This window comes from Pocillopora verrucosa, chromosome 5 (genome assembly GCF_036669915.1).
Source record: "Pocillopora verrucosa isolate sample1 chromosome 5, ASM3666991v2, whole genome shotgun sequence".
NCBI classification, from domain to species: Eukaryota; Metazoa; Cnidaria; class Anthozoa; order Scleractinia; family Pocilloporidae; genus Pocillopora; species Pocillopora verrucosa.
The window spans coordinates 10,213,694-10,239,740 of NC_089316.1; the positions used below are offsets into that span (position 1 = coordinate 10,213,694).

The 26,047-nt window shown below is 36.9% G+C and overlaps 1 protein-coding gene across 20 annotated transcripts in view; it reads right to left on the minus strand.

Annotated features, from left to right (window-relative positions):
- Positions 1-1,694: 1,694 nt before the first annotated feature.
- The window catches only part of LOC131786758 (uncharacterized), a 39,412-nt gene continuing 15,059 nt past the window's right edge, over positions 1,695-26,047 (minus strand). For 3 of the 20 annotated variants that reach the window (XR_010717582.1, XM_066167500.1, XM_066167503.1), the window contains 2 exons: positions 25,183-25,291; positions 24,507-24,640 (listed from right to left, as the gene is read on the minus strand). Coding sequence is in view for 4 of the 20 variants with exons in the window: in XM_066167500.1 (XP_066023597.1) it covers positions 25,207-25,291 (85 nt within the window). In the remaining 16 variants the exon portion in view is untranslated. Of the gene's footprint in view, positions 1,970-6,054; positions 8,279-8,444; positions 8,856-23,521; positions 25,042-25,182; positions 25,292-26,047 lie in introns of those variants that run through there. The other 17 variants (XR_010717589.1, XR_010717586.1, XR_010717587.1 and 14 more) reach the window with 17 other exon arrangements.

Genomic DNA, 26,047 nt, shown 5'->3' on the forward strand with positions numbered 1-26,047 from the left:
AAACAATATAAATTTCAATTGGAAATTGGTCCAGCCCAAGATCAGATCGATCGTATATGTGTCTCCAGTGTATCACAAGCTAAGCTACAGGTTAAAAATATTGCCAGTAGGTACGCCTGCAATTCTACCACCACGACGGATTCGGATCAGAGGGCGTCCAGATCTGACTAACCTTCATAACGCCTTTCATACGATAAAAATTGTGACAAGTTGAACCAGCAGGACTTTAAATAAGCAAATTTGAGTGGTTCACTCTCCTATACTACCGAGGGTTTCACTCACTCAATCTCTTGCATTTTCTGCTATACAAAAAGGAAAAGGAACAAAAAAAGTTCATACTTGCAACTGTTTGAGCAAAATTATCTTTGCAACGGGGACCCTTCCTTATGGAAAAATTATATAAAAATGTTTTATTTGTGGCCTCTGTAAATGGTGTTTTATTACAAAAATATTGGAGGAATACAGAATTTAACTTTTTTTAAAGTAGAATTGTCTATAAAAGAGACATTCGTATTTATAGGACAAACATAAACGGGCCAATTCAATCATTAGATTATGCTGAATCAAACTCTTTCAACTTTCAACTTTCTCTTTTGAGGCCTTTGTAAATGTTTCATTGACGCATTTATTTTTTGCTTTGTTTGGAGGTGGTAGAATTATTTCCACAAGAGACGTACATTTTAGTCAAAACTTTAAGGCTAATTCAATCATTAGCTTATGCCAAATTAAAAAATCTACCCTCTTTGGTAGCTTTGTAAATAAAATGCTATTTCTTACAAAATGATGACAAATAGAATTCAAACATTCATGGTGTAATGCAATAACCAATACATGGCACATATATGTTTATACCTCCTAACCAAACAAGCCACCTCAGTCCCTTAGCTCACGCTGAAGCAAAAATTTACATATTTGTACCCTTTGTAAATAATATTTCATAACTTACAATACTAATATTTCATAGAATACCACTAGATTTTTGTGGAATTATCTTTACAAGAGAAAGATATGTTTGTAAGTGAAAACAGCCGGGCGAATTAAATCACTAGCTTTTATTAGATAAAAATCTCTACTATTTTGTGGCTTCTGTTCATAATCAGAAAACCCCTAAGAAATAATTTTCAAACCAAGGTAACTAATATTCCATGGACATTTTCCTATGATCTTCCAAAGGGAACTATGTTTAAGCAAGCTCCTCTCTTTTAAAGAGAGGGACTGTGCACAGAAAGTGCAAGGGTGAGAAGCTAAAGGAGGAGGTTTACTTCCTGGTAATAAGCTAATAAAAATTTGCCCCTGAATGGGGTTCACTTTTCACGACTGGATTGATTATAATTGGGTCGATTTTTAAACAAAGTTTCTAATGAGGTCACGCAATTTTGGGATTTTTAGAGCAAGAAAATTCTGGTAAATAGGAGTTTAAAAATGGCCTACATTAAGAAAAATCTTTAGAAGGCGGCTTGATGCATAAACAAAAAATTGACTGAATTAGGATCACGAAAAATTAAATTTTCCCAAAAGTGATGAAGATAGGGTCTATTATTGACCGCAGAATAGATTATAATTCCAAGGGTGGGTGTTCTCGGAAGCCAGCTGCTTCACAACCAGAAAAAGTGACCCAAGTACCCCCTCCCCCTCCCCTGCATGAAAGGAAATTAACCCAACACCAGCAGTTACAAAAAACGCACAAATTTGTCCACATTCAGTTTTTAATTCATATCTCAACAAATATTTACAGGAATAACACCTACAATATGTCATTTTAAAGTGTATAGAATGGGCTTCTCAGGAAAAAAAAATTCATCATTGAAACCCAGGACTTTCCTAAAAAATAAAATTTAAAACACAAAATAAGTAAGACATAGTGTAAAACTTGAGGTCAAAAGTCACTTTTCCTCACAGGTATAGGTTACTCAAGATTAATTGACAACAGAAGTTAATTATTGACATGTCAGCAACATTTCCTGAAAATCTGAAAGAAAAAGAATAAATAATGAATTTTTTATGAATTTTTATGTGCACCCATGTCATTCCAAAAAAATTAGCAAAAATTTGTCCACATTCAGTTTTCAATTCATATCTCAACAAATATTTACAGGAATAACACCTACAATATGTCATTTTAAAGTGTACAAAATGGGCTTCTCAGGAAAAAAAAAAGTCATCATTGAAACCCAGGACTTTCCTAAAAAGTAAAATTTAAAACATAAAATAAGTAAGACATAGCGTAAAACTTGAGGTCAAAGTCACTTTTCCTCACAGGTATAGGTTACTTAAGATTAATTGATAGCATAAGTTAATTAAAGTGCTTTTCACCTCAAAACGGAAACAAAAGCTTCAAACTAAAGACCTAGTAAAATCATAAGTTCCTCTCAAAGGGAAACTATAATAAAACATATTTCACAAAAGTTACGGGTTGGATTGTTGCATCACATCTAGGTGACTGTCGCATCACATCTAGGTGACTGTCGCATGTCAAATATTGGTGTCGAAGAAAGACTGGAAGTGAAAGCACTCATGAAATATTACGATTAAATTTAACCCACGATGTTTGTCTTAAATTTGGTTCTTCTATAAAGTCTTACGATAAACGTCTTTTAATAGTAACAGCGTGCTAACATAATTAATGAGACGGTTTGATCGAATCACAATCACAGAACAAGGTCGCAAAATTTTTAGCTAGATGAAATCGATTGAGTTGTGAGTGATACGCCAGTCTCAATAAAAGTGTGTAAAACAACGGGTCAAATGGGCCAAATGCAGAAAATTATCACAATATCTCTATAAAAATTTCCCAATGTTCGCATTGGATTCAAATAACTTTACCGTTGATCACGTTGGTTTCCAGTTACCCTATACAATTAAGATAAAACCGATAATAACCTTGTGACGTTAATCGTTTGCAGAAAAAATGGCGGCTCACAAGCAACCAGACCCACCAGCACAAAACAGTAAATATTCTATAAATGTTGACAATAGTACAATTGATAAGCTAGTAATTGGTGATTACAACACCTTGAATGACAACCGTTCTGGACGATCGAGACCTTCTCAAGAATCCTCGGCGAGTCGCCGTTTACGAAGGGAAAGCGGGTCTATACGACTTTGAAAAATCTTTCAGGAGACAGTGACGAGGATACTGTTTCTTGGAAATGAGATCACCAGTTACAGCAATCGAAGAACGGATTTACCCAATTTGGAGCAAGCTACATGTAGTACGAAAGATGTTTTTAGTGATTTGCATAGGAATTAGACAGTGGCAGTTTTGAAGACTCCACCATGCATTGTCGCCGCGGATAGTGTACTAACGGCAAGCTAGAGCTACGTAGAGCTGTACTTTTTCATCCTGGTATAAAAAAAGACAGTTTGCAATCAGAAGAGGTCGTATATCGATACAATATTTATGGAAGCTTTGGAGTGGCTGGAGAATTTGAGAGTACGTATGATCAATTTCCTTGCGTGCTCGGCCTCGCGAGTACTTAACCAAACTTCAAGGGTCAATTCAGATCTGTACGTAGCCACGGAAAACAGATATTTCCGATACCACATCACTTTGACCTTAAAACTTGTCCTTGAAGTTTTCGAACAGAAGGAAGAAATTGTTATTCAGCTGAGCCACTTATTTGACCATTTATTAATATGCAAAAAATCTCATTACGAACAAAGAACAAAGAACAAATTTCTTGCACTTCTTTTTCCTTCATTGCAATAACCCGGTCGTTTCAATTATTGAGAATCATAAAGCTTTTGGGCAATTCAGTTTTTGGAACTTTAGGTACCAAAAAACCAAGAATTTTTAAGAAACTATTTTCTGACTTCCATAACCGGAAATGAGATACCGGAAGTTCGGGATCAGAGAAAGTCTCTACTACGTAAGTTATAATGATCATAGTGTGCTTGTAGTAAATGTAATGTCAAACAAATGTCAACTTGCTTTCAAACTCTTTTGAGAATAAAGCAAGTTGTCTCTGGCATTTAAAAAATTTAAGTAGAATTACAACTTTTTAGGGGAATACTGTATTTATTAACAAAAAAAGTGAATTGTTTGCGACCTTGTGCGTTCGCTGCAAAATGATGGTTTACCTGGTGAATGTTAATTGCGTCTCCACTTACGAAAACTAGGTTTCAGTGGTTAATTAAAAGAGCTCTAAAATGTTAAATTTCATTAGTTGCCATTTCATAAGAAGCCCAAGTAGTTATATACATTGAGACAGAGAAAAAGAAATAATGAATTAACGTGTACGGGTTTCACCGTTTTCGCTTTCGATTATCAAACCTTCTGCAAGCGAAGCAGTTTCCCCAGACCGATCAAAGTCAAACACCTGAGGTTCCCGATATACCGGATACTTTGTGATCTTAACACCTCCAATAACTACCGTAGACGTCTCTGCTATCCTTAGAAGTCAACAGATTGTCAATTTGCAAGAAAATTGTTTCGAACAACAACGATTAGGTATAGAAGGCATACAGTCGACTCCCCATAACTCGAACCAATGCTTCCTCAAGGGAAGCATGTAGTTTAAAGGTCCACTTGTGCGATTGAGCAACTTCAGAGAACCCGCGCACGTAACTACCAGAAAATAATCAAGTGTCGGTCATGCACTTTTTGATGGCAAATCAGGAGTTGATATTATCCATAAAACAATTGAAAAACGCACTTTGGTTGGTTAGTGCGGAAGATATCCCGAAAGACACTGCGACAAGTCCTTCGAGCAAACAATAATAAACACAGTGAACGGGATGGTTTTTTCTCTCGTACTGGAACTGAAAGGCTAGTCGTATTTTACGAAGCAGAATTTTCTATTCACAACTCTAATGGGATGTGCTTTCAGTTTCCTGACAAGCTGCGTCCTGACTAGCAAGTGCCAAACGTAAACAACGCTATAAGCAACGACGAAGACGTCGATACACAACAAAATGAAAGTAAGAGCTGCATCCGTACTCACGGTAGCGTTCGTTTCAGCGCAGACAAACAAAAATGGGAAAGGAAAACCAGCGATCGAGTCCGTTTACGGCGCAACGTACAACATACAAATACATATTCGCGATTACGGTATTGTCGTATTGTCGTGTCGGCGATAACAGTAACATTGATTTCCGCCAGCCAACGGGAAAGATATGGGGAGCATGACAGATAACCATGCAATCGACGGGGATAGAAACGAAATTAAAGAGCCGTATGTTTTGCCATCGCCCGGAGCCAGGCAGCACTTTGCACTTATTGATCTGGCGCGTTCATCTATTCCCAATTCAAGTGCATCGAAGAAGTAGTCAGTGACACAAACAAAAAGGAACCTTGAGGAGTTCAGTCGAAGCCATGATCAAGTCGAAGACACACCTGTAGCTACAAAAATAAATTTCATGATGGAGTCAAAACTTTGCATTCTCGCGGGGAATTATTCCAGAGCAGAAGAACATGCAGGTAAAGCTCTTAATATAGCAAAACAGTATGGATTTGAATTAGAAATTGGCCCAGCCCAAGATAAGATCGATCGATGTGTCTCCAGAGCATAACAAGCTAAGCTACAAGTTTAAAATATTGCCAACAGGTACGCCTGCAATTCTAGCACCACGACGAATTCGGATCAGAGAACGTCCAGATCTGACTAATCTTTGTAGCGCCTTTCATACGATGAAGATTGTGGCAAGTTGAACTAGCAGGTCTTTAAATAAGCAAAATTCGAATTCTATACTCTCCTATATCACAGAGTGTTTCACTCACGCAAACTCTAGACATGAGGAGTTAACTAGTTTTCAGAACAATTTGCTGAACGTTATCTAATTATTATGCAAAATGATTTTGAATTTTCCTTCGAATTTTTTACCGAACAAAAAATTAATAGGCTTTTTTTGTCACCGGCCTGTGATGGATCAAGAATATTTTATTTATGGCCTTAGTAAATGGTGCTTTATTACAAAAATAATGGAGAAATACACAATTCAATTATCTTTAAGTAGAATTATCTTTAAAAGAGACGTTCGTGTTTATATGCAAAATTTACATATTTGTGGCCTTTATAAATAATACTTTATAACTTACAACATTGATATCTTATAGAATCCAACTGGACTTTAGTGCAATTATCTTTATAAGAGAAAGATATGTTTATTAGTGAAAACAGTCGGGCCAATTTAATCATTAGCTCATGTTAAATAAAAATCTTTAATATTTTGTGGCTTCTGTGCATAATCAGAAAACCCCAAGAATCAATTTTCAAACCAAGGTAACTAATGTTCCATGGGCATTTTCTTGTGGTCTTCCGCAGGGAACTTTGTTTAAGCAAGCTCCTCTCTGTTAAAGAGGGGGACTGTGCACAAAAAAAAAACAAGGGTGAGAAGCTAAAGGAGGAGGTTTATTTGTAATAGGCTAATGAAAATTTGCCCCTGAATGGGGTCGACTTTTCACGACTGGATTGATTATAATTGGTTCGATTTTTCAATAAAGTTTCTAAAATGAGGTAACACAAGTAGGAGTTTAAAAATGGCTTACATTAAGAAAAAGCTTTATAAGGTGGCTAGATGCATAAAAAAAAATTGACTAAATTAGAATCACGAAAATTAAATTTACCCAAAAGTGACTAAGTTAAGGTCTATTATTGACCACAGAATAGACTATAATTGGGTAGGTGTTCTGAGAAGCCAGCTGCATCATAACCAGCAAAAATTGACCCAAGTATCCCCTCCTCCTCCCTTGCATGAAAGGAAATTAAAATGCTTTTAACCTCAAAACGGAAACAAAATCTTCAAACTAAAGACCTAATAATATCATAAGTCCTTTAATAGAATAAGTATAATAACACATATTTCACAAATTTAAGGATTGGATTGTTGCATCAAATCCAAGTTGACTGTCACATGTCAAATATTGTTGTCGAAGAAAGACTGGAAGGTTACGCACTCATGAAATGTAATTTAACCCACAATGTTTGCCTTAAATTTGGTTCTTCTTTAAAGTTTTACAGTAAACGTCTTTTAAAAGTAACAGTGTGCTAACATAATTAACCTGACGGTTTGATCGAGTCACAGTAATAAAACAAGGATGCGAAATTACTAACTTACAGCCAATTTTGAGCTCAATGAAGCGATGGAGTTGTGAGTGATTCGCCAGTCTTATTAAAAGTGTGTAAAACAACGGGCCAAATGGGCCAAATGTAGAAAATTCTCACCAATACTTCTACAAAAATTTCCCCCATTTTCACTTTCGATTCAAATAACTCTGCCGTTTATGACGTTGGTTACCAGTTCCTCTATGCAATTAAGATAAATCCAAAACAACCGTGTGACGTCAACGTTCACAGACAAAAAATGGCGGCTCCTACGCAATCAAACTCACCGGCACAAAACGGTAAATTTTTGATCAATTATCGCAATTGCACAATTGGAACCCAAGTAAATGGTGATAACACAACCGTGAATAACAACCGTCCCGGACGATCGACACCTTCTTCTCAAGAATCCTCACCAATTCGTGATTACAGCAAGTCAATTTGGAGCAAACTACTTTTGATAATTTGCCTACGAATGAGACAGTGGCAGTTTTGATACAGTTTTGAACGTCAAGTAAGCTCACCTGCACGTAAAAACAATATCAAATCCGATATGGTTGTTCACGGGGAAGGAAACACATATACGTAACAAACATACATCAAATGATCTTCGTTGACTTGCAAAGAAAAGTTGAGCAGGTGATTTCCTCTCGCACCCAACGCTCTTTAACTGCCGTCGCTCGTAGTTGATTTACGTAGTCAAAGATTTTTCGACGTAATGGTTTTAATAATCCATATTTTATATCCTCTGCACGGTAGAGGGAAGTGGCAAGAATTTCAAAACGCTTTGGGGAGCTTACGTTTCAAATACAAATACAAACTCTATTCTGAGTATCAAAAACATCGAAAGACGTCAAAAGACCTCATCACGTGTATAGACAAGTTTATAAGCCGAAATTATTTAAATTATCGCGATAATTGAGTGGAAGTTTGGAAATTTAGAACCTTCGATGGCATAGCCATCGTGATGTGATAACAGAGTGAATACACGGAACTTTGACTCATTTGCATGTATGTAGCTTACTGTTGAATGTGGCTTGAGCTTATGCAAAATGTGTTTCTTTTCACCTTGGAGAATGCATTTTTTTTCCATTTCCACTCATCAGTTTTGTCTTTCCTTTTCTTGCAAATGGTCTCGATTACATCAATAACTTGGTAAGGCATACCTTAACAATCTCATGGTTAACTCCCAAGATCTGATTGTCAATTCTCCCCTCTAGCTGCTACACATTTCCCTGTAAATAAGTCACGAGTGCTTGGTGTTACATCAAGACTACTTACTTCTTCCTGATAAGTTTGAGTATTCTCATTACATGTTGGCTAGATAATGTGTGGATGTTATAGAGAGAAGTTACATGTTAATCACTTAACCATACCTAAGTTTGCTCTAGCTATTCTCACCTACTGTAACATGGAATTTGCCCAAATGAAATCCAAAGACTGCATCCGAACAGCGGCACAAAGGTTCCTTGGCCTTTCCTTAGAGCAGTTCAGAGATCTATCGAGTGAAAATTTGTATTCGGCAAGACAGTGCTTTGCGCTAATCTATCTGGCAAGTTAAGCCCTACCTTTGACACATTTGCATGTATGTAGCTTACTGCTGAATGTGGCTTGAGCTTATAATGCAAAACTTGTTTCTTCCCAACTTGGAGAAGGCTTTTTTCTTTTCCATTTCCACTAATTGGTTTTCTCTTTCCTTTTCTTGCAAATGGTCTCAATTGCATCAATAACCTGGGAAGGCATACCTCAACAACCTCATGGTTAACTCCCAAGATGATTGTCAATTCTCCCCTCTAGCTGCTACACATTTCCCTGTAAATAAGTCACGAGTGCTTGGTGTTAGATCAAGACTACTTACTTCTACCTGATAAGTTTGAGTATTCTCATGACATGTTGGCTAGATAATGTGTGGATGCTATAGAGAGAAGTTAAATGTTAATAACCTATGGGAGTTTAAGGGTTAACAGCCTAAGTGTAATATTGTGGAAGTTAAAATCTGCATAGAAGCATTGAAACTGCATATCATTTCACTGCTGACATGAAAACGTTAGCATGTAATTTCGTCAGTATTCAGTTCCCACATTAAATTAGAGGAAACTATATCGTTATTACTTTTGTATGCATGAAAGCAGCATTTTTGAAATAAAATGCTGTGTCATTTCTGAACTTTCATGCAAGTGTCAGTAAATTTTAGGAAGCGATAACAGACGTAAAATCAACTTTGTAATAAAGAATTTAAATAAATGTACTTTAAAATATTTACTTCGAAATAATTTTTTTCTGTACGACGTCAGTTCAGAAGCAGATCATTTAAAATCCTTCAAAGATGGTTAAATTTTTTTCTGCCTTAAAGGTATACCTCTGACAGTCACAACGTCTTAGTTTTCAGTTGAACAGGTCCCCATGCTGTGTTCTTATGAAGTTACACAGTCATTAGGCTCAAGTGTTTTACTCCACTTAGAAGTATAAATATTATAATGAGTTTAAACCCTTTTACCCCAATGAGTGACAAAGACATAATTTCTCCTTACGATATCAGTACAATATTAAACAGCAAACAGATGAGAATAGCAAAAACTATTAAAACAAGGTTATCACTTTCAGCTTACATCAAATTCTCACAACAAACTTTGTAGAAAATGTATGGCAAACAATTACGATATTTATTACTGAGATTTTGGGAGTGAAAGTTTAAGAAACTGTTGAGGAAACCTGGCGAATATTTGAAGCTAAATATTGTATTGGTTTGGCATGCAATTCAGGGAGAAGTCGCAGTTTTTCCCGTGATAATATCATAACCAGTACAATTTCCTCAGCTGTGATTGGTGCATAAGCTGCTTTATTTTTTACTAACTATTTCATAGAAGTGTGATTAGACAGTGTAATTCGACAGTGAGCTCTTATAATATAGCTAACGCAGCCAATCATACTACACCTGCTCCGCTAAATTCACCACTCTCATAATAGCTTACAATAACCATAGCAACAATCGTTTACCCAACCAAAGTGGGGAGCTTCCAAAATTGAGGATTTTTTTAGTTAAGTCTCTACGGAAAATATTTTCTTGGAAATAAATTAAGGTTATGATTAATTAGTAACAGGACTCTGTGTTGTTCAATTTGATCTGTAATCATACACGTGATATATATTCATAAATATTCATGTTCCTCCTCAGCTTTAATTCTTATTTTCAATTGCAAATAAAAAACATATTAAATTTATGAATGGAAAAAAGAATGACTCGTGAAAAATGGGATAACTTTCACAACACAAAATATATTTTGTTCCCCCTGTGCAAAGTCAACACATTAAGTTTTATTGGCATTCATTTGAGCCTAACTAAGCATTTGGTATTACTGCATCATAAAACAAAAAATGTGTGTCAATTAGTGTGTAAGCAAATACTCTCGCTATTAAGAAATGAAAAAAAAAAAGATTTGTTTTTATCAAGTTAGACATGCCATTTAGTATCAGTAGCCAGCTGACCAGTATGTATGAGTTGGCTCCCAGGCATTAAGAAGGTGCATATGTGCTTGCCATGACAATGAACCACCTCTAAATACTAATTGAAATAAGATGTATTTGAACACTTTTAGTGACACAAGATCAATCCTTGACCATGTGCCTTTACAAACCATTTATAACTTCTTTGTTTTTAATAAATTTTCTTTTTTAACTCTGATTATCAGGAGTGGTCTAAACGGGCTTCAAAAAACCCATCTACGTGTACATCTAATTTATCACTCATTCTGTTACCAGTTGCCTAACATGAGTTTTAAGCCTTAGATTAGAGATTAAAAAATGTTTGAAACACCATTAGTGCTGATCCATGTTTTACAGCCATAGAGACACGAGAAAACACTCCTCCAAACTCACTTTTGGCTTTGATAGGACCTTGGTAGGAAAGTCACTGTTTCATACCCTAACCCTCACATCAGGGGTGGAGGGGGGGAGGTTCCCTTTTCTACTTTCCCCCTCTCCCCCCTTCCCTCCGTTGTTGTATGTAAATTGCTTTTTGGTCTCTTTTGCCTTATAACACAAGCAAATCCCTCCTAGCTTACTATGAAATAGTAAAAGAATGCTCAATTAACTGAGACCATTTATTCCCATAACACTCTTTGCCAAAAGAGATGGTAATTTTGAAAGCAAGCGCCCTCTAATACTGAGACCTACTGGGTTTCAAACAACTTTACCTAAATGTCCTATTTAAGGTACAATATCCCTGAGAAAATACTTGTTTCCTTGACAAGTATAAGAAGCAGGTATCCCTGAAGCGCTCCTATGAACAATCGTTCGCAGACTGTCACATATCAAATATTGGTGTCGAAGAAAGACTGGAAGTGAACGCACTCATGAAATGTTACAATTACATTTAACCCACGATGTTTGCCTTAAATTTGGTTCTTCTTTAAAGTTTTACAGTAAACGTCTTTTAAAAGTAACAGTGTGCTAACATAATTAACCTGACGGTTTGATCGAATCACAATCACAGAACAAGGATGCAAAATTACTTACTTGTAGACAATTTTTAGCTCAATAAATTCGCCAGTCTTATTAAAATTGTGTAAAACAATGGGCCAAATGGGCCAAATATAGAAAATTATCACCAATACTTCTACAAAAATTTCCCCCATTTTCACTTTCGATTCAAATAATTCTGCCGTTTATCACGTTGGTTACCAGTTCCTCTATGCAATTAAGATAAATCCCAAAATAACCTTGCGACGTCGATCGTTCGCAGAAAATTGGCGTCGGGTTTCTGACTAACTCACCGGCACAAATCGGTAAATATTCAATCAGTTTTGACAATTCCAAATTTGAAACCCTGGTTATTGATGATAACAACACCGAGAATGACTACCGTTTTGGAAATTCGACACTTTCTCAAGAATCCTCACAATCCGTGATAGCGGCGAGTTGCCGTTTACGAAGGGAAAGATGCCATTTCTGGGAAACACGATCATCAGTTACAGCAATCGAGGAACGGACTTCACCCAATTTGGAGCAAACTACAAGTAGTGCAAAAGATGTTTTTGATAATTTGCATACGAAATAGACAGTGGCAGTTTTAAGGACTCCACCATACCTTAACGCCGTAGATAGTGTAATAATTGCAAGCGAAAGCAACATAAAGCTGTACTTTTTTCATCAGAGTAGACGAGAAAGACATAGTTTGCAATGAGAAGAGGTCATATATCGATACAATATTTATGGAAGCTTTGGAGTGGCTGGAGAATGCGAGAGTACGCATGATCAACTTCCTTAGGTGCTCAGCCTCGCGAGTACATAATCGAACTTCATTGGTCAACTCAGATGTTTACCTTGCCACGGAAAACATATATTTTCGATATCGCATCACTTTGACCTTAAAACTTGTCTTTGAAGTTTTCGAAGAGAAGGAAGAAATTTTCATTCAGCTGAGCCACTTGTTTGACCATTAATTAATATGCACAAAGTCTCATTAAAGAACAAAGCACAAATTTCTTGCGCTTCTTTTTCCTTCATTGCAATTACCCGGTCGTTTCAATCATCGAGAATCATGAAGCTTTTCGACAAGTCAGTTTTTGGAATTTTATGAACCAAGAAGCCAAGAATTTTAAGAAATTACTCTCTGACTTCTATAACCGGAAATCAGATACCGGAACTTCGAGATAAGAAATAGTCTCTACTACGTAAATTTTAATTATCATAACGTGCTTGTAGTGAATGTAATATCAATCAAATACAGATATGTCTACTAGTTTTCGTTGATTATTTATTACAGACCTAGTTTGCTTTTGGAAAAACCAAATATTAGAGAAATAAAACCTCAAAATCTTACAACGCAACTGTGAAAGATTATTCAGAGTTAATTGTTTTCCGATTGATTTTTTGCGATAAGTGATAGATGATTGAACAATACGATCATATTATTACTCCGGCTTTCCAAAGCAAACGCCCGAGTTGAAATTCCGGCTTCGTTTTTTTCTTCGTTCGGTCGCAAATCGCAGTCAAGTCCTCATCAAGTATGCGCAACCTTTTTACACAGCATGGTGTAATGGCGGACGAACAGGAGCTTTCGCGGCGCAAAATCAGCACAGACACTGTGTATAAGACGCTCAAAACGCATACAAAATATGCACACATCGTTCACGGTAGACCCACACCAAAAGATGTCGCCCGTTTTTCAAACGTATCGGTCCATGAACCTTATGAGAGATCTCTTTATGAACGAACATTTATGAGTGAACTTTTCATCGCAAACATGCTATATCAACTGAGCTATCTAATGTTAATCGAGAGAGGCATAGACGCAAATCTCATCGTATACGTAGACGCGATCGTGAACCAAGCAGAATAGCAATGCGAAGTTTGAAAAGGTTAAGGAACAAGAGCAGAAAGGTTAGAGAATTTGTCTCTCATGTATCTTCATGTCATCTACATTGTAATGTTATGTTAATGCTAAAAAACTATTTAATGACGACATTTAAGTTTAACTGTCGTGAAAGAATTCGTCAATGTATAAGAAAGATAAAATATCGTGCCCGTCGATGTTTAACATTGTTTTCTTGTAATAAACTGATGTTTTCTTGCAGGAATGAGGCTAAAGTAGCAAATTATTGCAACTATAAATTAAGTAGAGACATAGAAAGAAATCCTGGCCCTCCAACATATGTTGGCCCTAACAAAACAATAGTAGCTCCATATAGTCAAGGTAACGAGTTAGTTTTTGGACAGAATGCAGGACAGTAATGTGTTGCAACGAGTTTTTGTTCTTTGATTTGCAATAGCACAAGAGGAATGAGCTCTGCAAATGATCTCATAAAAATAACTAATATTGGAAATCAGCTTTATAATATAATATTACTTATAATACTAATATAATATCACTTTTAATAATAATATAATATTACTTATAATACTAATATAATATCACTTTTAATAATAATATAATATTACTTATAATACTAATATAATATCACTTTTAATAATAATATAATATTACTTATAATACTAATATAATATCACTTTTAATAATAATATAATATTACTTATAATAATAATATATTACTTATAATAATAATATAATATTACTTATAATAATATATTACTTATAATAATATAATATTACTTATATTAATAATATAATATTACTTACAATAATATATTACTTATATAGAGCCGATATCAATATTGCTATTTTCATCAGCGCTTAAAAAAATAAAATTTCAAAATTACCTAGACTCCTTTAATCATAAAAAACTGCATAAAACCTCCTAAAAACGAGATTAAAAAGCACATAAAATCACAAAAAAGCTTCTGAAGTAAAAATGTCTTGAGTGTCTTTTTAAAAGATGCTACTGAAGGGCTACACCTTATCGCATGAGGCAATGAATTCCACAATTGAGGAGCAGCAGCAGCAGCAGCAAAAGATCGATCTTCTAACGTTGTTAAAGTCTTGAATTTCACAGGGTTTAGTAGCAGTCCATCACAATCGGAGCGTAACTTGTATTTACATGCTTTTTCAAGACTAATAAGTTCGTAGAGATAAAAAGGTGCTAAGCCATTGATAGCCTTATACGTCAGCAATAACATCCTAAAGTCTATTCGGAATTTAACCGGAAGCCAGTGCAGATTATACAGCAACGGTCTTACGTGGCAGTATTTAGATTCCTGGAAAATTAACCTAACGGCAGCATTTTGGACCTTCTGTAACTTATTAAGATGGTAGGCCGGTAGGCAACAGTCTACACGACTTGAGACAAACGCGTGAATGAGCCTCTTAGTGGATCGCCTAGAGAGATATTTCCTAATTCTTCTTATATTAAACATGTAATAAGAAGCATTGGAACAAGTGTTATTTACATGAGGATTCATTGAAAGAGTCGAGTCTAACCATGTCCCTAAGTTCTTAACTACCTCTTTTGCCCTAATTACACAATCTCCAATTAAAATATGCTCAATGTTAACCTTGGCTAGTAGTTGCTTGGTAACAATCATTACGAATTCTGTTTTATCGTCACTGAGAAGTACTTTATTATTGGTCATCCAATTACGTATATCATCCACACAATGCTGAATAGCAGTGACAGTCTCAAATTGCCCAGTGTTTATGTTTGGACTGAAAGACAGCGTAGAAGTGAACCGTGGGAAGGTGCACCAGGGCAATACAGAATATTGTTTGCTACATGTTCATGTAAAGTAGTTGACAGAAAGGAAAGAAAAAAATTGATAATTAATCATAGAAAAAAAAGACAATACTATAAAGCAATGGAGCCACCAAAGAAAATATATTTTTGGAGAGAAAACAATTTAGGGATATGAAAAATAAACAGGATATACAGAAAAAACTGTCCCAAGAATACAAAACAATGGATACTGGATAATCAGTATCTTCAGGATGCACTAGTCTTGAATGCATTGAATATCGCCCTCTGTTCGTGAAACAGTTCTAAATCTATTTAATAACTCTGTGAATGGTTGGTCACCCTTTTGTTTCATATTTTTAGTCTTATTTTCTTATTTTTAGGGAAGATGATGTGGAAGTACAAGAACACAACCTGCGCTTATCCACGAATTTTATGAGAAGCTCATGTACAATGTGCAAGCTTTAGAAACACAAGGCAAATTGAAAGACGTGACGGGAAATGCAAGGAGTGAGCTCGACAAACTAAATGGTGTAAAAGCAGATCTAGCCATAGAACAAATAGACTGGCAGGATTTGGACTTCCCACGATTGATAAAAGCTTTGAAAAAATTGGAAAGAAATCGACCCTATTGTGAGCAGCACGAGTAATGCAGGGAAGCAAGGTGCAAAATTCAGCGATCGCGAAAGAACATGATCACAGAGCTGTGAATTGCAACGAGTTTGTGACAGTTGGAGACCGCAGGAAGCAACTAGGTCTGGAACAATTGTGTTTCAATTGTACAGGAAGTCGACACCGCGCTGCCGAGTGTAAATGCCGTTCTGGCTGCCAGATCTGCCGCCGAAGACATTATACGTCGATCGGCGACAAACCTACATCGTGAGACCAGCTGATGACCACAACGAGCGTAAAGAGAAAAGGTGTATCCTATCGTCACAGTTGACGTGAACGGTGTTAAGTGTCGAGCATTGTTGGATACGAGAGCTGGAAGTTTCTACGCTTCATCAACGCTTCTGGACTGTTTACATTTGCGTCCTATCCGTCAACAATTCAAGCGCATTGAAATGATGTGTGTTACTTCAAACAAAGCGATAGACATTTATGACCTACAGATTCGAAGCGTTGATGGCAAATTCACCTTAGAAGCCGAAGTAAAAAAAGTCGACCGTAAAGAGTTGACATTGAAAAATGCTCAGATATCGTAGCGCAGTTTTCTCATTTGAAGGACGTAACAACAAATGATAACGACGAGAAGGCGATGTTGCCCGTTCATCTGATCCTTTGAACAAACGAGTATACTAGGATCAAAACAGGGGCCAGACCAAGAGTTGGGCGCTCGGGAGAACCAGTGACAGAAGATACGAAGTTCGGCTGGACCGGATCTGGATCTTGCCACCCAGAACGGAGTTGGATCTTAGCAACATGTTCTCAACTCAGACCTCCGCAATCGATCATGAAGAATTGTGCAAGTTAGACATTTTGGGGCTAAAGGACAACCCAAGTGGAGTCCAGGAAACCGTTTACGAAGAGTCCAAAGAGCAACTAACCAAGAGTCTAGAAGGCTGGTAAGAGACGAGCCTGCCCTAGAAACGGAATCATCCTCCCCTACCGACCAATCAAACAGGAAGTTTAAAACGTCTCCAAAATCTGGTGCGGAATCTGATGCAAGGCGAGCTTGAGAGGTACAACGACATTATCCAGAATCAACTGAGTCAAGGGACCGTAGAAGGCGCCGACGAGGTGGTCAAGGACGAAAGGGATTGATACATTCCTCAAAACGCGGTTGTGCGTCAGAATGCAGAATCTACAAAAATGTGCATTGTCTATGATGCTTCTGGAAGAGCATATGCAAGTGTCCCCTCACGCAACGAGTGTCTCGAAATCGGCCCTCCACTACAGAACCAGCTTTGGAACGTGCAGATACGAAATAGGTTCTATCCCGTGGTAATAGCTGGCGATTTGAAACGAGCATTTTTGCAAATTTGCGTTCGAGGAGAAGTCCGAGATGCCCTACGCTTTCATTGATTAAAAGATCTGGCAAGCAAACAAGTAGAAACCTTACGATTCACTCGAGTACTCTTTGGTTTAGCACCGTCTCCATTCCTCTTGGCCGCGGTTATCAAACAACATCTACAGCGATACAGAATAGTACTCAGAACTAGTAGAGGAAATAGAGCACAGCATGTACGTAGACGTTTAATCAGTGGCGGGGAGACAACAAAACAAGCGTAAGAAATCAGGATGACAGGCGACTTTCAAGCCGCACTAGTGGCACTCCAACAATCGGGAGTTAGAAGTTGAAACTGCCACTTCAGATGAAGAAAGTCAGAGTTACGCCAAACAGCAACTGGGAACCAGAAAGGACGAATCAAAACTGCTGCAGGTCCCCTGGGACAAAGAAAAAGACGATATTCGAGTCAGCTTCTCGACTTCAACCGCTGAGCCTTTGAATAAACGCCCTTTATGTTACGTCGAAGACGATATACAGTTACCCGTGCCTACCCCTTACTCGTGGCTATTTCTTCGATCAAACCAGCTACCAAAACTGGACCCACCCCATCTAAGGGAATTCCATCAGCGCAGAAGAGCTAAATATCTGCGAAGGTGCAAGCAAGCTTTGTGGACCAGGTGGACTACCGAATATTTTAAGAGGATTGAGAGAACGACACCAGATGAAACACAAGGGTCAAACTACGCGTTTGGCCAAAGGAGAGGTGGTCATCACTGATCAAGGAACGAAATCGCAATGAGTGGAAAATAAGAATCGTGGAAGATCTGATTTCGGGACGAGATGGAATCGTTCAAGCTGCCAAACTTCGAGCGCGGAAAGGAACACTCGGACGGGCGGTACAACATCTTTACCCGTTGGAGCTGTCCTACGATCGGGAGAATGTACAGGCTCCTCCGCAACTCGACCCCGAAGCCCCGACATTCAGGCCCAGCCGGGATTGCAGCGCTAGCCGCTCGCTATCGCATTCAAGACGCGAACATTAATACTGATTAGAGATATTTAAGAACACTGAACTGATTTACTGAACCAACTTTCCGTTTCGCTCACTGAATTTCAAAATTTTATCGAGTGTGCCATTCTAGTGTTTTTTCTCCTTTGGAAAGAAAACAGGGGAGTGTGTGAGAGATTATTCAACGTTAATTAATTTCCGGTTGTCTTTTGGCAATAAGTAACGGATGATTGAACAATAGGTTCATATCATATATTGAAAATGACAGAGCGAGAACGTGAGACGAGAAGCGTGAGAGATGGAGAGAGGGGGAGAGAGAGAGATAAAGTTGATTTTATAAAATAAAACGTGAAGTTTCAGATCATAGCAGACTCTTTAGTTTCATTTCCGACACAACTAAACACATCCATTCCGAGGATTAAGTAAGTCACTAAGAGAGTTAAGAGTCACTTCGTTTCTTAAAGCTTTTATGGATGAACTTCTAAACATTCATATCAATTGATATTAAATTGATATGGCCAGCTCAGGAATACTTCACTTAAGCAACATCAAGACAAGACTTCGACACATGTTCCTTTTCATGGAGAAAGGATTTTGTCAATTTCAAGTCTACATAAGCCATGATCTTTATTAGGAAGCACTAGATAAGTTATGATAAATGGATTGTCTTAAGGGAGACTAGGATAACTTTTTCTGAAATTAAACTGAGTTCAACTCCCCTCTTTAATGTGGCAGCCCGTGATAAATTGGCGGATGCAAAAGTACATTTCGACACTTCAATCCATGTGCTTTCAAGATAGCAAGAAGATGGAAAACTATAAAAGCAAACCTACAAAGAATTGTAAAAGTTGTGAACAAAAGTTAGCTTGCCTGAAGTGAATTATATTTTCAAGAACTGATTCAATTTAAAACTTTCGTTTGACAGGAGATTGAGGCTGACTGAAAGTAGGGTCTAAATTTCAGACGTGACGCCACACAATATTTAGTTGATGGGTGAGAAAGTTGAGAAAATCCAACCGATTACGCTAAAATGACACCTGCAGCAAAATTGAAATGCGCAAAAAATGTAGGTTGTCGACTATACGTTACACAATAATTTTTTTTTTACAAAGACAAACGTTGTTGTTCCAGTCTGAATAGGGTATTTTCACTCTCATAGTCAGTTTGATTTTGTGTCAACTTTAATTCACAGTTTTAGGGTGGTCGGCTCGCTTAATAGACGAATTTGTGTAAATCGATCATCGGGAAAGGCTGTATAAATTTGTGTTTCAGTGTGTAGGTTTTATCTCGCATTTACTCCCTTGTGAGACTGAAAGCAAGTTGTCTCCTGCTTCTGAAAAATTTAGGTAGAATTATAATTTTTTGGGAGGAGACGGTATATTTGTTAACTAAAGAAGTGATTTGTTTGCGATCATTTGCGTTCGCTTCAAAATGATGGTTTACCTGTTGAATGTTCCTTGCGTCTCCACTTACGAAAATTAGGTTTCAGTAGTTCATTAAAAGAGCTCTAAAATGTTAAATTTCATTACTTGCCATTTCATTAGAAGCCCAAAAAGTCAAACACATTAAGACAGAGAAAAAGAAATAAAATTAACGTGCACATGTTTCACCGTTTTCACTTTCCTTTATCAAACCTGCAAGCGAAGCAGTTTCCCCAGACCGATCAAAGTCAAACACCTGAAGTTCCCGACATACCTGGTACCTAGTGGTCGCAACACCTTTAATCAATAACTATCGTAGACGTCTCTAATATCCTTGGAAGTGAACAGATTGTTAATTTGCAAGAAAATTGTTTCGAACAACAACGATCAGGTATAGAAATTATACAGTCGACTCCCCAGAACTCGAACCAATGCTTCCTTAAGGGAAACATGTAGTTTTAAGGTCCACTTGTGCGATTGAGCAACTTCACAGAACCCGCGCACGTGGCTACCAGAAAATAATCAAGTGTCAGTCATACACTGTTCGATGGCAAATCAGGAGTTGATATTCTTCATAAAGCAATTGAAAAACGCACTTTGGTTGCTTAGAGCGAAAAGATATGCGACAAGTCCTTCGAACAAGACAAACAATAATAAACACAGTGACCGGGATGGTTTTCTCTCTCGTACTCGAACTGAAAAGTTAGTCGTGTTTTACGAAGCAGAATTTTGTATTCACCACTCTAATGGGATGTGCTTTCAGTTTCCTGACAAGCTGCGTCCAAAGTCGGACTAGCAAGTTAGTGCCAAACGTAAACGCTATAGGCAACGACGAAAACGTCGATACGCAACAAAATGAAAGCAAGAACTGCATCCGTACTCAAGGCAGCGTTTGTTTCAGTGGTTCAGATGTACAAATACATATTCGCGATTCCAGTATTTTCCTGATCGACGATAATAATGAGATTGATTTCCGCCAGCCAAGGAAATCTAGGAGGATTTCGATTGTGTCACAGTAAAAATTTACTCAGTCCCCCCTGAGGGTCTGACGTATTCTTGTGACCCTCCCTTACTGGCAGTCAGTTTTCTGTAATTCCCATTTATACTCTGTTGGCGACGACAGATCACCCCTCCATTCCCACCCTGAAAACCATGTGCCCCTCCCAAAATCCTCCGACCACCCCACCCCTCACCTTCACCGGCGATAATTAATGAATGATTCCTTAAGATTAATGTCGTAATTATAAAGAATTAACTAGTTTTCAGAACAATTTGCTGAACGTTATCTAATTACTATGCAAAATTGTTTTTGAATTTTCCTTCTGAGTTTTCTTACTAAACAAAAAAATAAATAGGCTATTTTAGTCATTAACGTGTGATGGATCAAGAATATTTTATTTGTGGCCTTTGTAAATGGTGTTTTAATGCAAAATTTTGGAGAAATACAGAATTCAATTTTTTTAGTGGAATTATTTTTAAAAGAGGCATTCGTGTTTATAGGACAAACATAAATAGGCCGATTCAATCATTAGATTATGTTGAATCAACACTTTTTACATTTTGAGGCCTTTGTCAATATTTCATTGACGCATTGTTGACAATATACAGAATTTATTAATTTTTTGATTTTTCAGTCAAAACTATAAGGCTGATCCAGTCATTAGCTTATGCTAAATTAAAAATCTTCCCTCTTTGTTGGCTTTGAAAATAAGATTTTATTACTCACAAAATTGATGAAAAAGAGAACTCAGATATTGATGGTTAAGTGTAATCAATACGACTCATATATGTTTATACCTCGCAACCAACAAGGCGACCTCAGTCCCATAGCTCACGCTGAAGCAAAAATTTACAAATTTGTGGCCTTTGTAAATATTCCATAACTTACAATATTGATATTTCATAGAATCCAACTGGACGTTTGTGGAATTTTCTTTACGAGAGAAATATATGTTTATAAGTGTAAACAGCGGGGCCAATTTAATCATTACCTGATGTTAAATAAAAGTCTTAAATATTTTGTGGCTTCTGTACATAATCAGAAAATCCCAAGAATCAATTTTCAAACCAAGGTAACTAATGTTCCATGGACATTTTCCAATGGTCTTCCGCAGGGAACTTTGTTTAAGCAAGCTCCTCTCAGTTAAAGAGGGAGACTGTGCAAAAAAGTGCACGGGTGAGAGGCCGAAGGAGGAGGTTTAATTCCTGGTAATGGGCTATTGGGAATGGGGTCGACCTTTCACGACTGGATTGATTACATTTGGGTCGCTTTTTAAATAAAGTTTTTAAAATGAGGTCACACAATTTCGGGATTTTTGAAGTAAGAAAATTCTGGTAAGTAGGAGTTTAAAAATGGCCTATATTAAGAAAAAGCTTTATAAGGTGGCTAGATGCATAAACAAAAAATTGACTGAATTCGGATCACGAAAATTAAATTTGCCCAAAAGTGACTAAGATAAGGTCTATAATTAACCAAAGAATAGACTAAAATTGGGTAGGTGTTCTGAGAAGCCAGCTGCATCATAACCAGGCAAAATTGACCAAAGTACCCCCTCCTCCTCCCCTGCATGAAAGGAAATTAAAGTGATTTTAACCTCAAAACGGAAGCAAAATCTTCAAACTAAAGACCTAATAATATCATAAGTTCGTTTTAAAGGATCAAATATTGGTGTCCAAGAAAGACTGGATGTGAACGCTCTCATGAAATGTAATTTAATCCACGATGTTTGCCTTAAATTTGGTTCTTCTTTAAAGTTTTACAGTAAACGTCTTTTAAAAGTAACAGTGTGCCAACATAATTAACCTGACGGTTTGATCGAATCACAATCACAGAACAAGGATGCAAAATTACTTACTTGCAGACAATTTTCAGCTCAATGAAAGCGATTGAGTTGTAAGCGATTCGCCAGTCTTATGAAAAGTGTGTAAAACAATGGGTCAAATGGGCCAAATGCAGAAAATTATCACCAATACCATTATAAAAATTTTTCCCTTTTTCACTTTCGATTCAAATAACTCTACCGTTGATCACTTTTGTTACCAGTTCCCCTGTGCAATTAAGGTAAATCCAAAAATAACCCTGTGACGTCAATCGTTCGCAGAAAAATGGCGGCGGGTTTCCGACCTAACTCACCAGCACAAATCGGTAAATATTCAATCCGTTTTGACAATTCCAAATTTGAAACCCTGGTAATTGGTGATCACAACATCGTGAATGAAAACTGTTCTGGAAATTCGACACCTTCTCAAGAATCCTCACCAATCCGTGATGACGGCAAGTCGTCGGTTACGAAGGGAAAGCGGGTCAACACGACTTTGAACAATCTTTCAAGAGACAATAAAGAAGATATCGTTTCTGGGAAACGGGATAACCAGTTACAGCAATCGAGGAAAGGATTTCACCCAATTTGGAGCAAACTAGAAGTGGTGCATAAGATGTTTTTAATAGTTTGCGTACGAGTTAGACAGTGGCAGTTTTGAGAACTTCACCCTGCATTGTCCCTGCGGATAGTGTGGTAATGGCAAGCAAGAGCAATACAGAGCTGTACTTTTTCATCTCAGTCGAAAAGAAAGACATAGTTTGCAATGAGAAGATGTCATATACCGATCCAATAGTGATGGAAGCTTTGGAGCCGGTTGTATATTGTTATTTTGACCGTTCGCGGTTGTTTTGACCGAACGCACAATGTCACTTGCAGGGTTTGAATAAATTATTTCTGCACTTGATGCGAGCGCTTTGCTTCTGCATAATTATGATAAGCTATCTCGTATTTTTTCATGTATATTATGAATACGTAATCACATGATTTTCTCGTGCAATTTGGAATAAATAAGCACTTGTAGATTTTTTAAAAGACCACAAAATGCAATTTTGTTAGTCTGTGGAAAAATATTAGAGAAATAAGGCTTCAAAATTTTACAATGTACCTGAACACATTAAATCTGAGAATTACGTAAACTTCAGAGTCATTTCGTTTCTTAAAGCTTTTGTGGAAGAGCTTCTAATCTGTAATATCAATCGTGTAAAGTGGATAAATGAAAACATGGAGGAATTACCAAAATATGCGATTGATATGACCAGCTCAGGAATACTTCACTCAAGCAACATCCAGACAAGACTTCGACACACGTTCCTATCAACGGAGAAAGGATTTGTGAATTTCAAGTCCACCTAACAGTAGTTACTTGCATTTTATGGCGATAACGACACAGAGTTTACCTTTCATTGGACTCGTCTCAAATTGCCAGAGTGCAATGAAATATCTTTACCAAAGTCAAGTGTCATCCTCAAACTCAGGACAAACCTCTACGCGACAGAGGGAAATGGCAAGAATTTGAATACGCTTTGGGGAGGTTAAGTTTCAAATACAAACTCTATTCTGAGAGTCAATGTTTTCTCTTGATAGAAGATGGTGTGCGGTTAACGTAACAAAAACAATTAGAAAAATCGAAAAAGTTGGCAAAAACTGCTGTAAACATCATAAACAATAGTGATCTCAATGAAGCGTTGCGAAATGTTTTAAGAGTTCTTGCAAATGCTTCGACAAACATATTTCGACGCCAGCCCAAGAGGAAACTAGGCAAAGCGTTTAAATGCTTGGAGAAAGCAAAGGAAAGTACAGTGAAGCTGAAAGACGTGAATTTAACCATACCTAAGTTTGCTCTAGCTATTCTCACCTACTGTAACATAGAATTTGCCCAAATGAAATCCAAAGACTGTATCCGAACAGCGGCACAAAGGTTCCTTGGCCTTTCCTTAGAGCAGTTCAGAGATCTATCGAGTGAAAATTTGTATTCGGCAAGACAGTGCTTTGCGCTAATCTATCTGGCAAGTTTAGCCCTACCTTTGACACATTTGCATGTATGTAGCTTACTGCTGAATGTGGCTTGAGCTTATAATGCAAAACTTGTTTCTTTCCAACTTCGAGAAGGCTTTTTTCTCTTCCATTTCCACTCATTGGTTTTCTCTTTCCTTTTCTTGCAAATGGTCTCAATTACATCAATAACTTGGTAAGTCATACCTTAACAACCTCATGGTTAACTCCCAAGGTCTGATTGTCAATTCTTCCTTCTAGCTGCTACACATTTCCCTGTAAATAAGTCACGAGTGTTTGGTGTTAGATCAAGACTACTAACTCCTACCTGATAAGTTTGAGTATTCTCATGACATGTTGGCTAGATAATGTGTGGATGCTATAGAGAGAAGTTAAATGTTAATTACCTATGGGAGTTTAAGTGTCAACAGCCTAAGGTATTAGATTGTGGAAGTTAAATTCTGCATAGAAGCATTGAAACTGCATATCATTTCACTGCTGACATCAAAATGTTAGCATGTAACTATAATCTTCGTCAGTATTCATTTCCCACATTAAATTAAAGGAACTCTATCGTTATTACTTTTGTATGCATGAAAGCAGCATTTTTTAAATAAAATGCTGTCATATCTAAACTTTCATGCAAGTGTCAGCAAATTTTGGGAAGCGATAAGAGATGTAGAATCAGCTTTGTAATAAAGAATTTAATAAATAAATGTACTTTAACATATTTGTTTCGAAATAATTTTTTTCTGTGACGTCAGTTCAGGAGCAAATCATTTGAAATCTTGCAAAGACAATTTAAAATTTTTTCTTGCCTTCAAGGTATACCTCTCACAGTCTCAAGGTGTTAGGTTTAAGTTGACCAGGTCCCCATGCTGCGTTCCTCTGAAGTTAACAATCATTCGGCTCCAGTGTTTCACTCCACTGAGAATTATAAATGGTATAATGAGTTTAAACCCTTTCACTCCCATGAGTGACAAAGACATAATTTCTCCTTATAGTATCAGTACAATATTAAACAACAAGCAAATTAGAATAGCAAAAACTATTACATAAAGATCATCACTTTTATCACACATCATATTCTCAAAACAAACTTTGTACAAAATGTGAACAATTATGATATTTATTACAAAGAATGGAATGGGAATGAAAGTTTAAGAAACTGTTAAGCAAGTCTGACAAACATTTGAAAATTAATATTATAATGGTTTGGCATGCAATTCAGGGAGGAGTAGCAGTTTTCTCCTGTAATGACATCATAACCAGTACCATTTCCTCAGCTGCGATTGGTGTATTAGCTGCTTTATTTTTCACCAATTATTTTATAGAAGTGTGATTGGACAGTGTAATCCGACAGTTGGCTGCTATCGGACAGTTAAAGCAGCCAATCATACTATATCTGCTCAGTTAAATTCACTAATCACATAATTGTTTACAATAACCATAGCAACAACTATTTACTCAACCAAAGTGGGGAGCTTCCAAAATTGAGGATTTTTTTAGCTTACACAATGTCTCTATTGAAAATATTTTCTTTGAAATTAATCATAGTTATGATTAATTGGTAACAGGACTTTGTGCTGTCCAATTTGGTCTTTAATCATACCCAAGGTACATTCACCTGACTCCTGCTTTGTAGTCATCCAATTTTGGAAATTACTTTTCCTATTACCACTA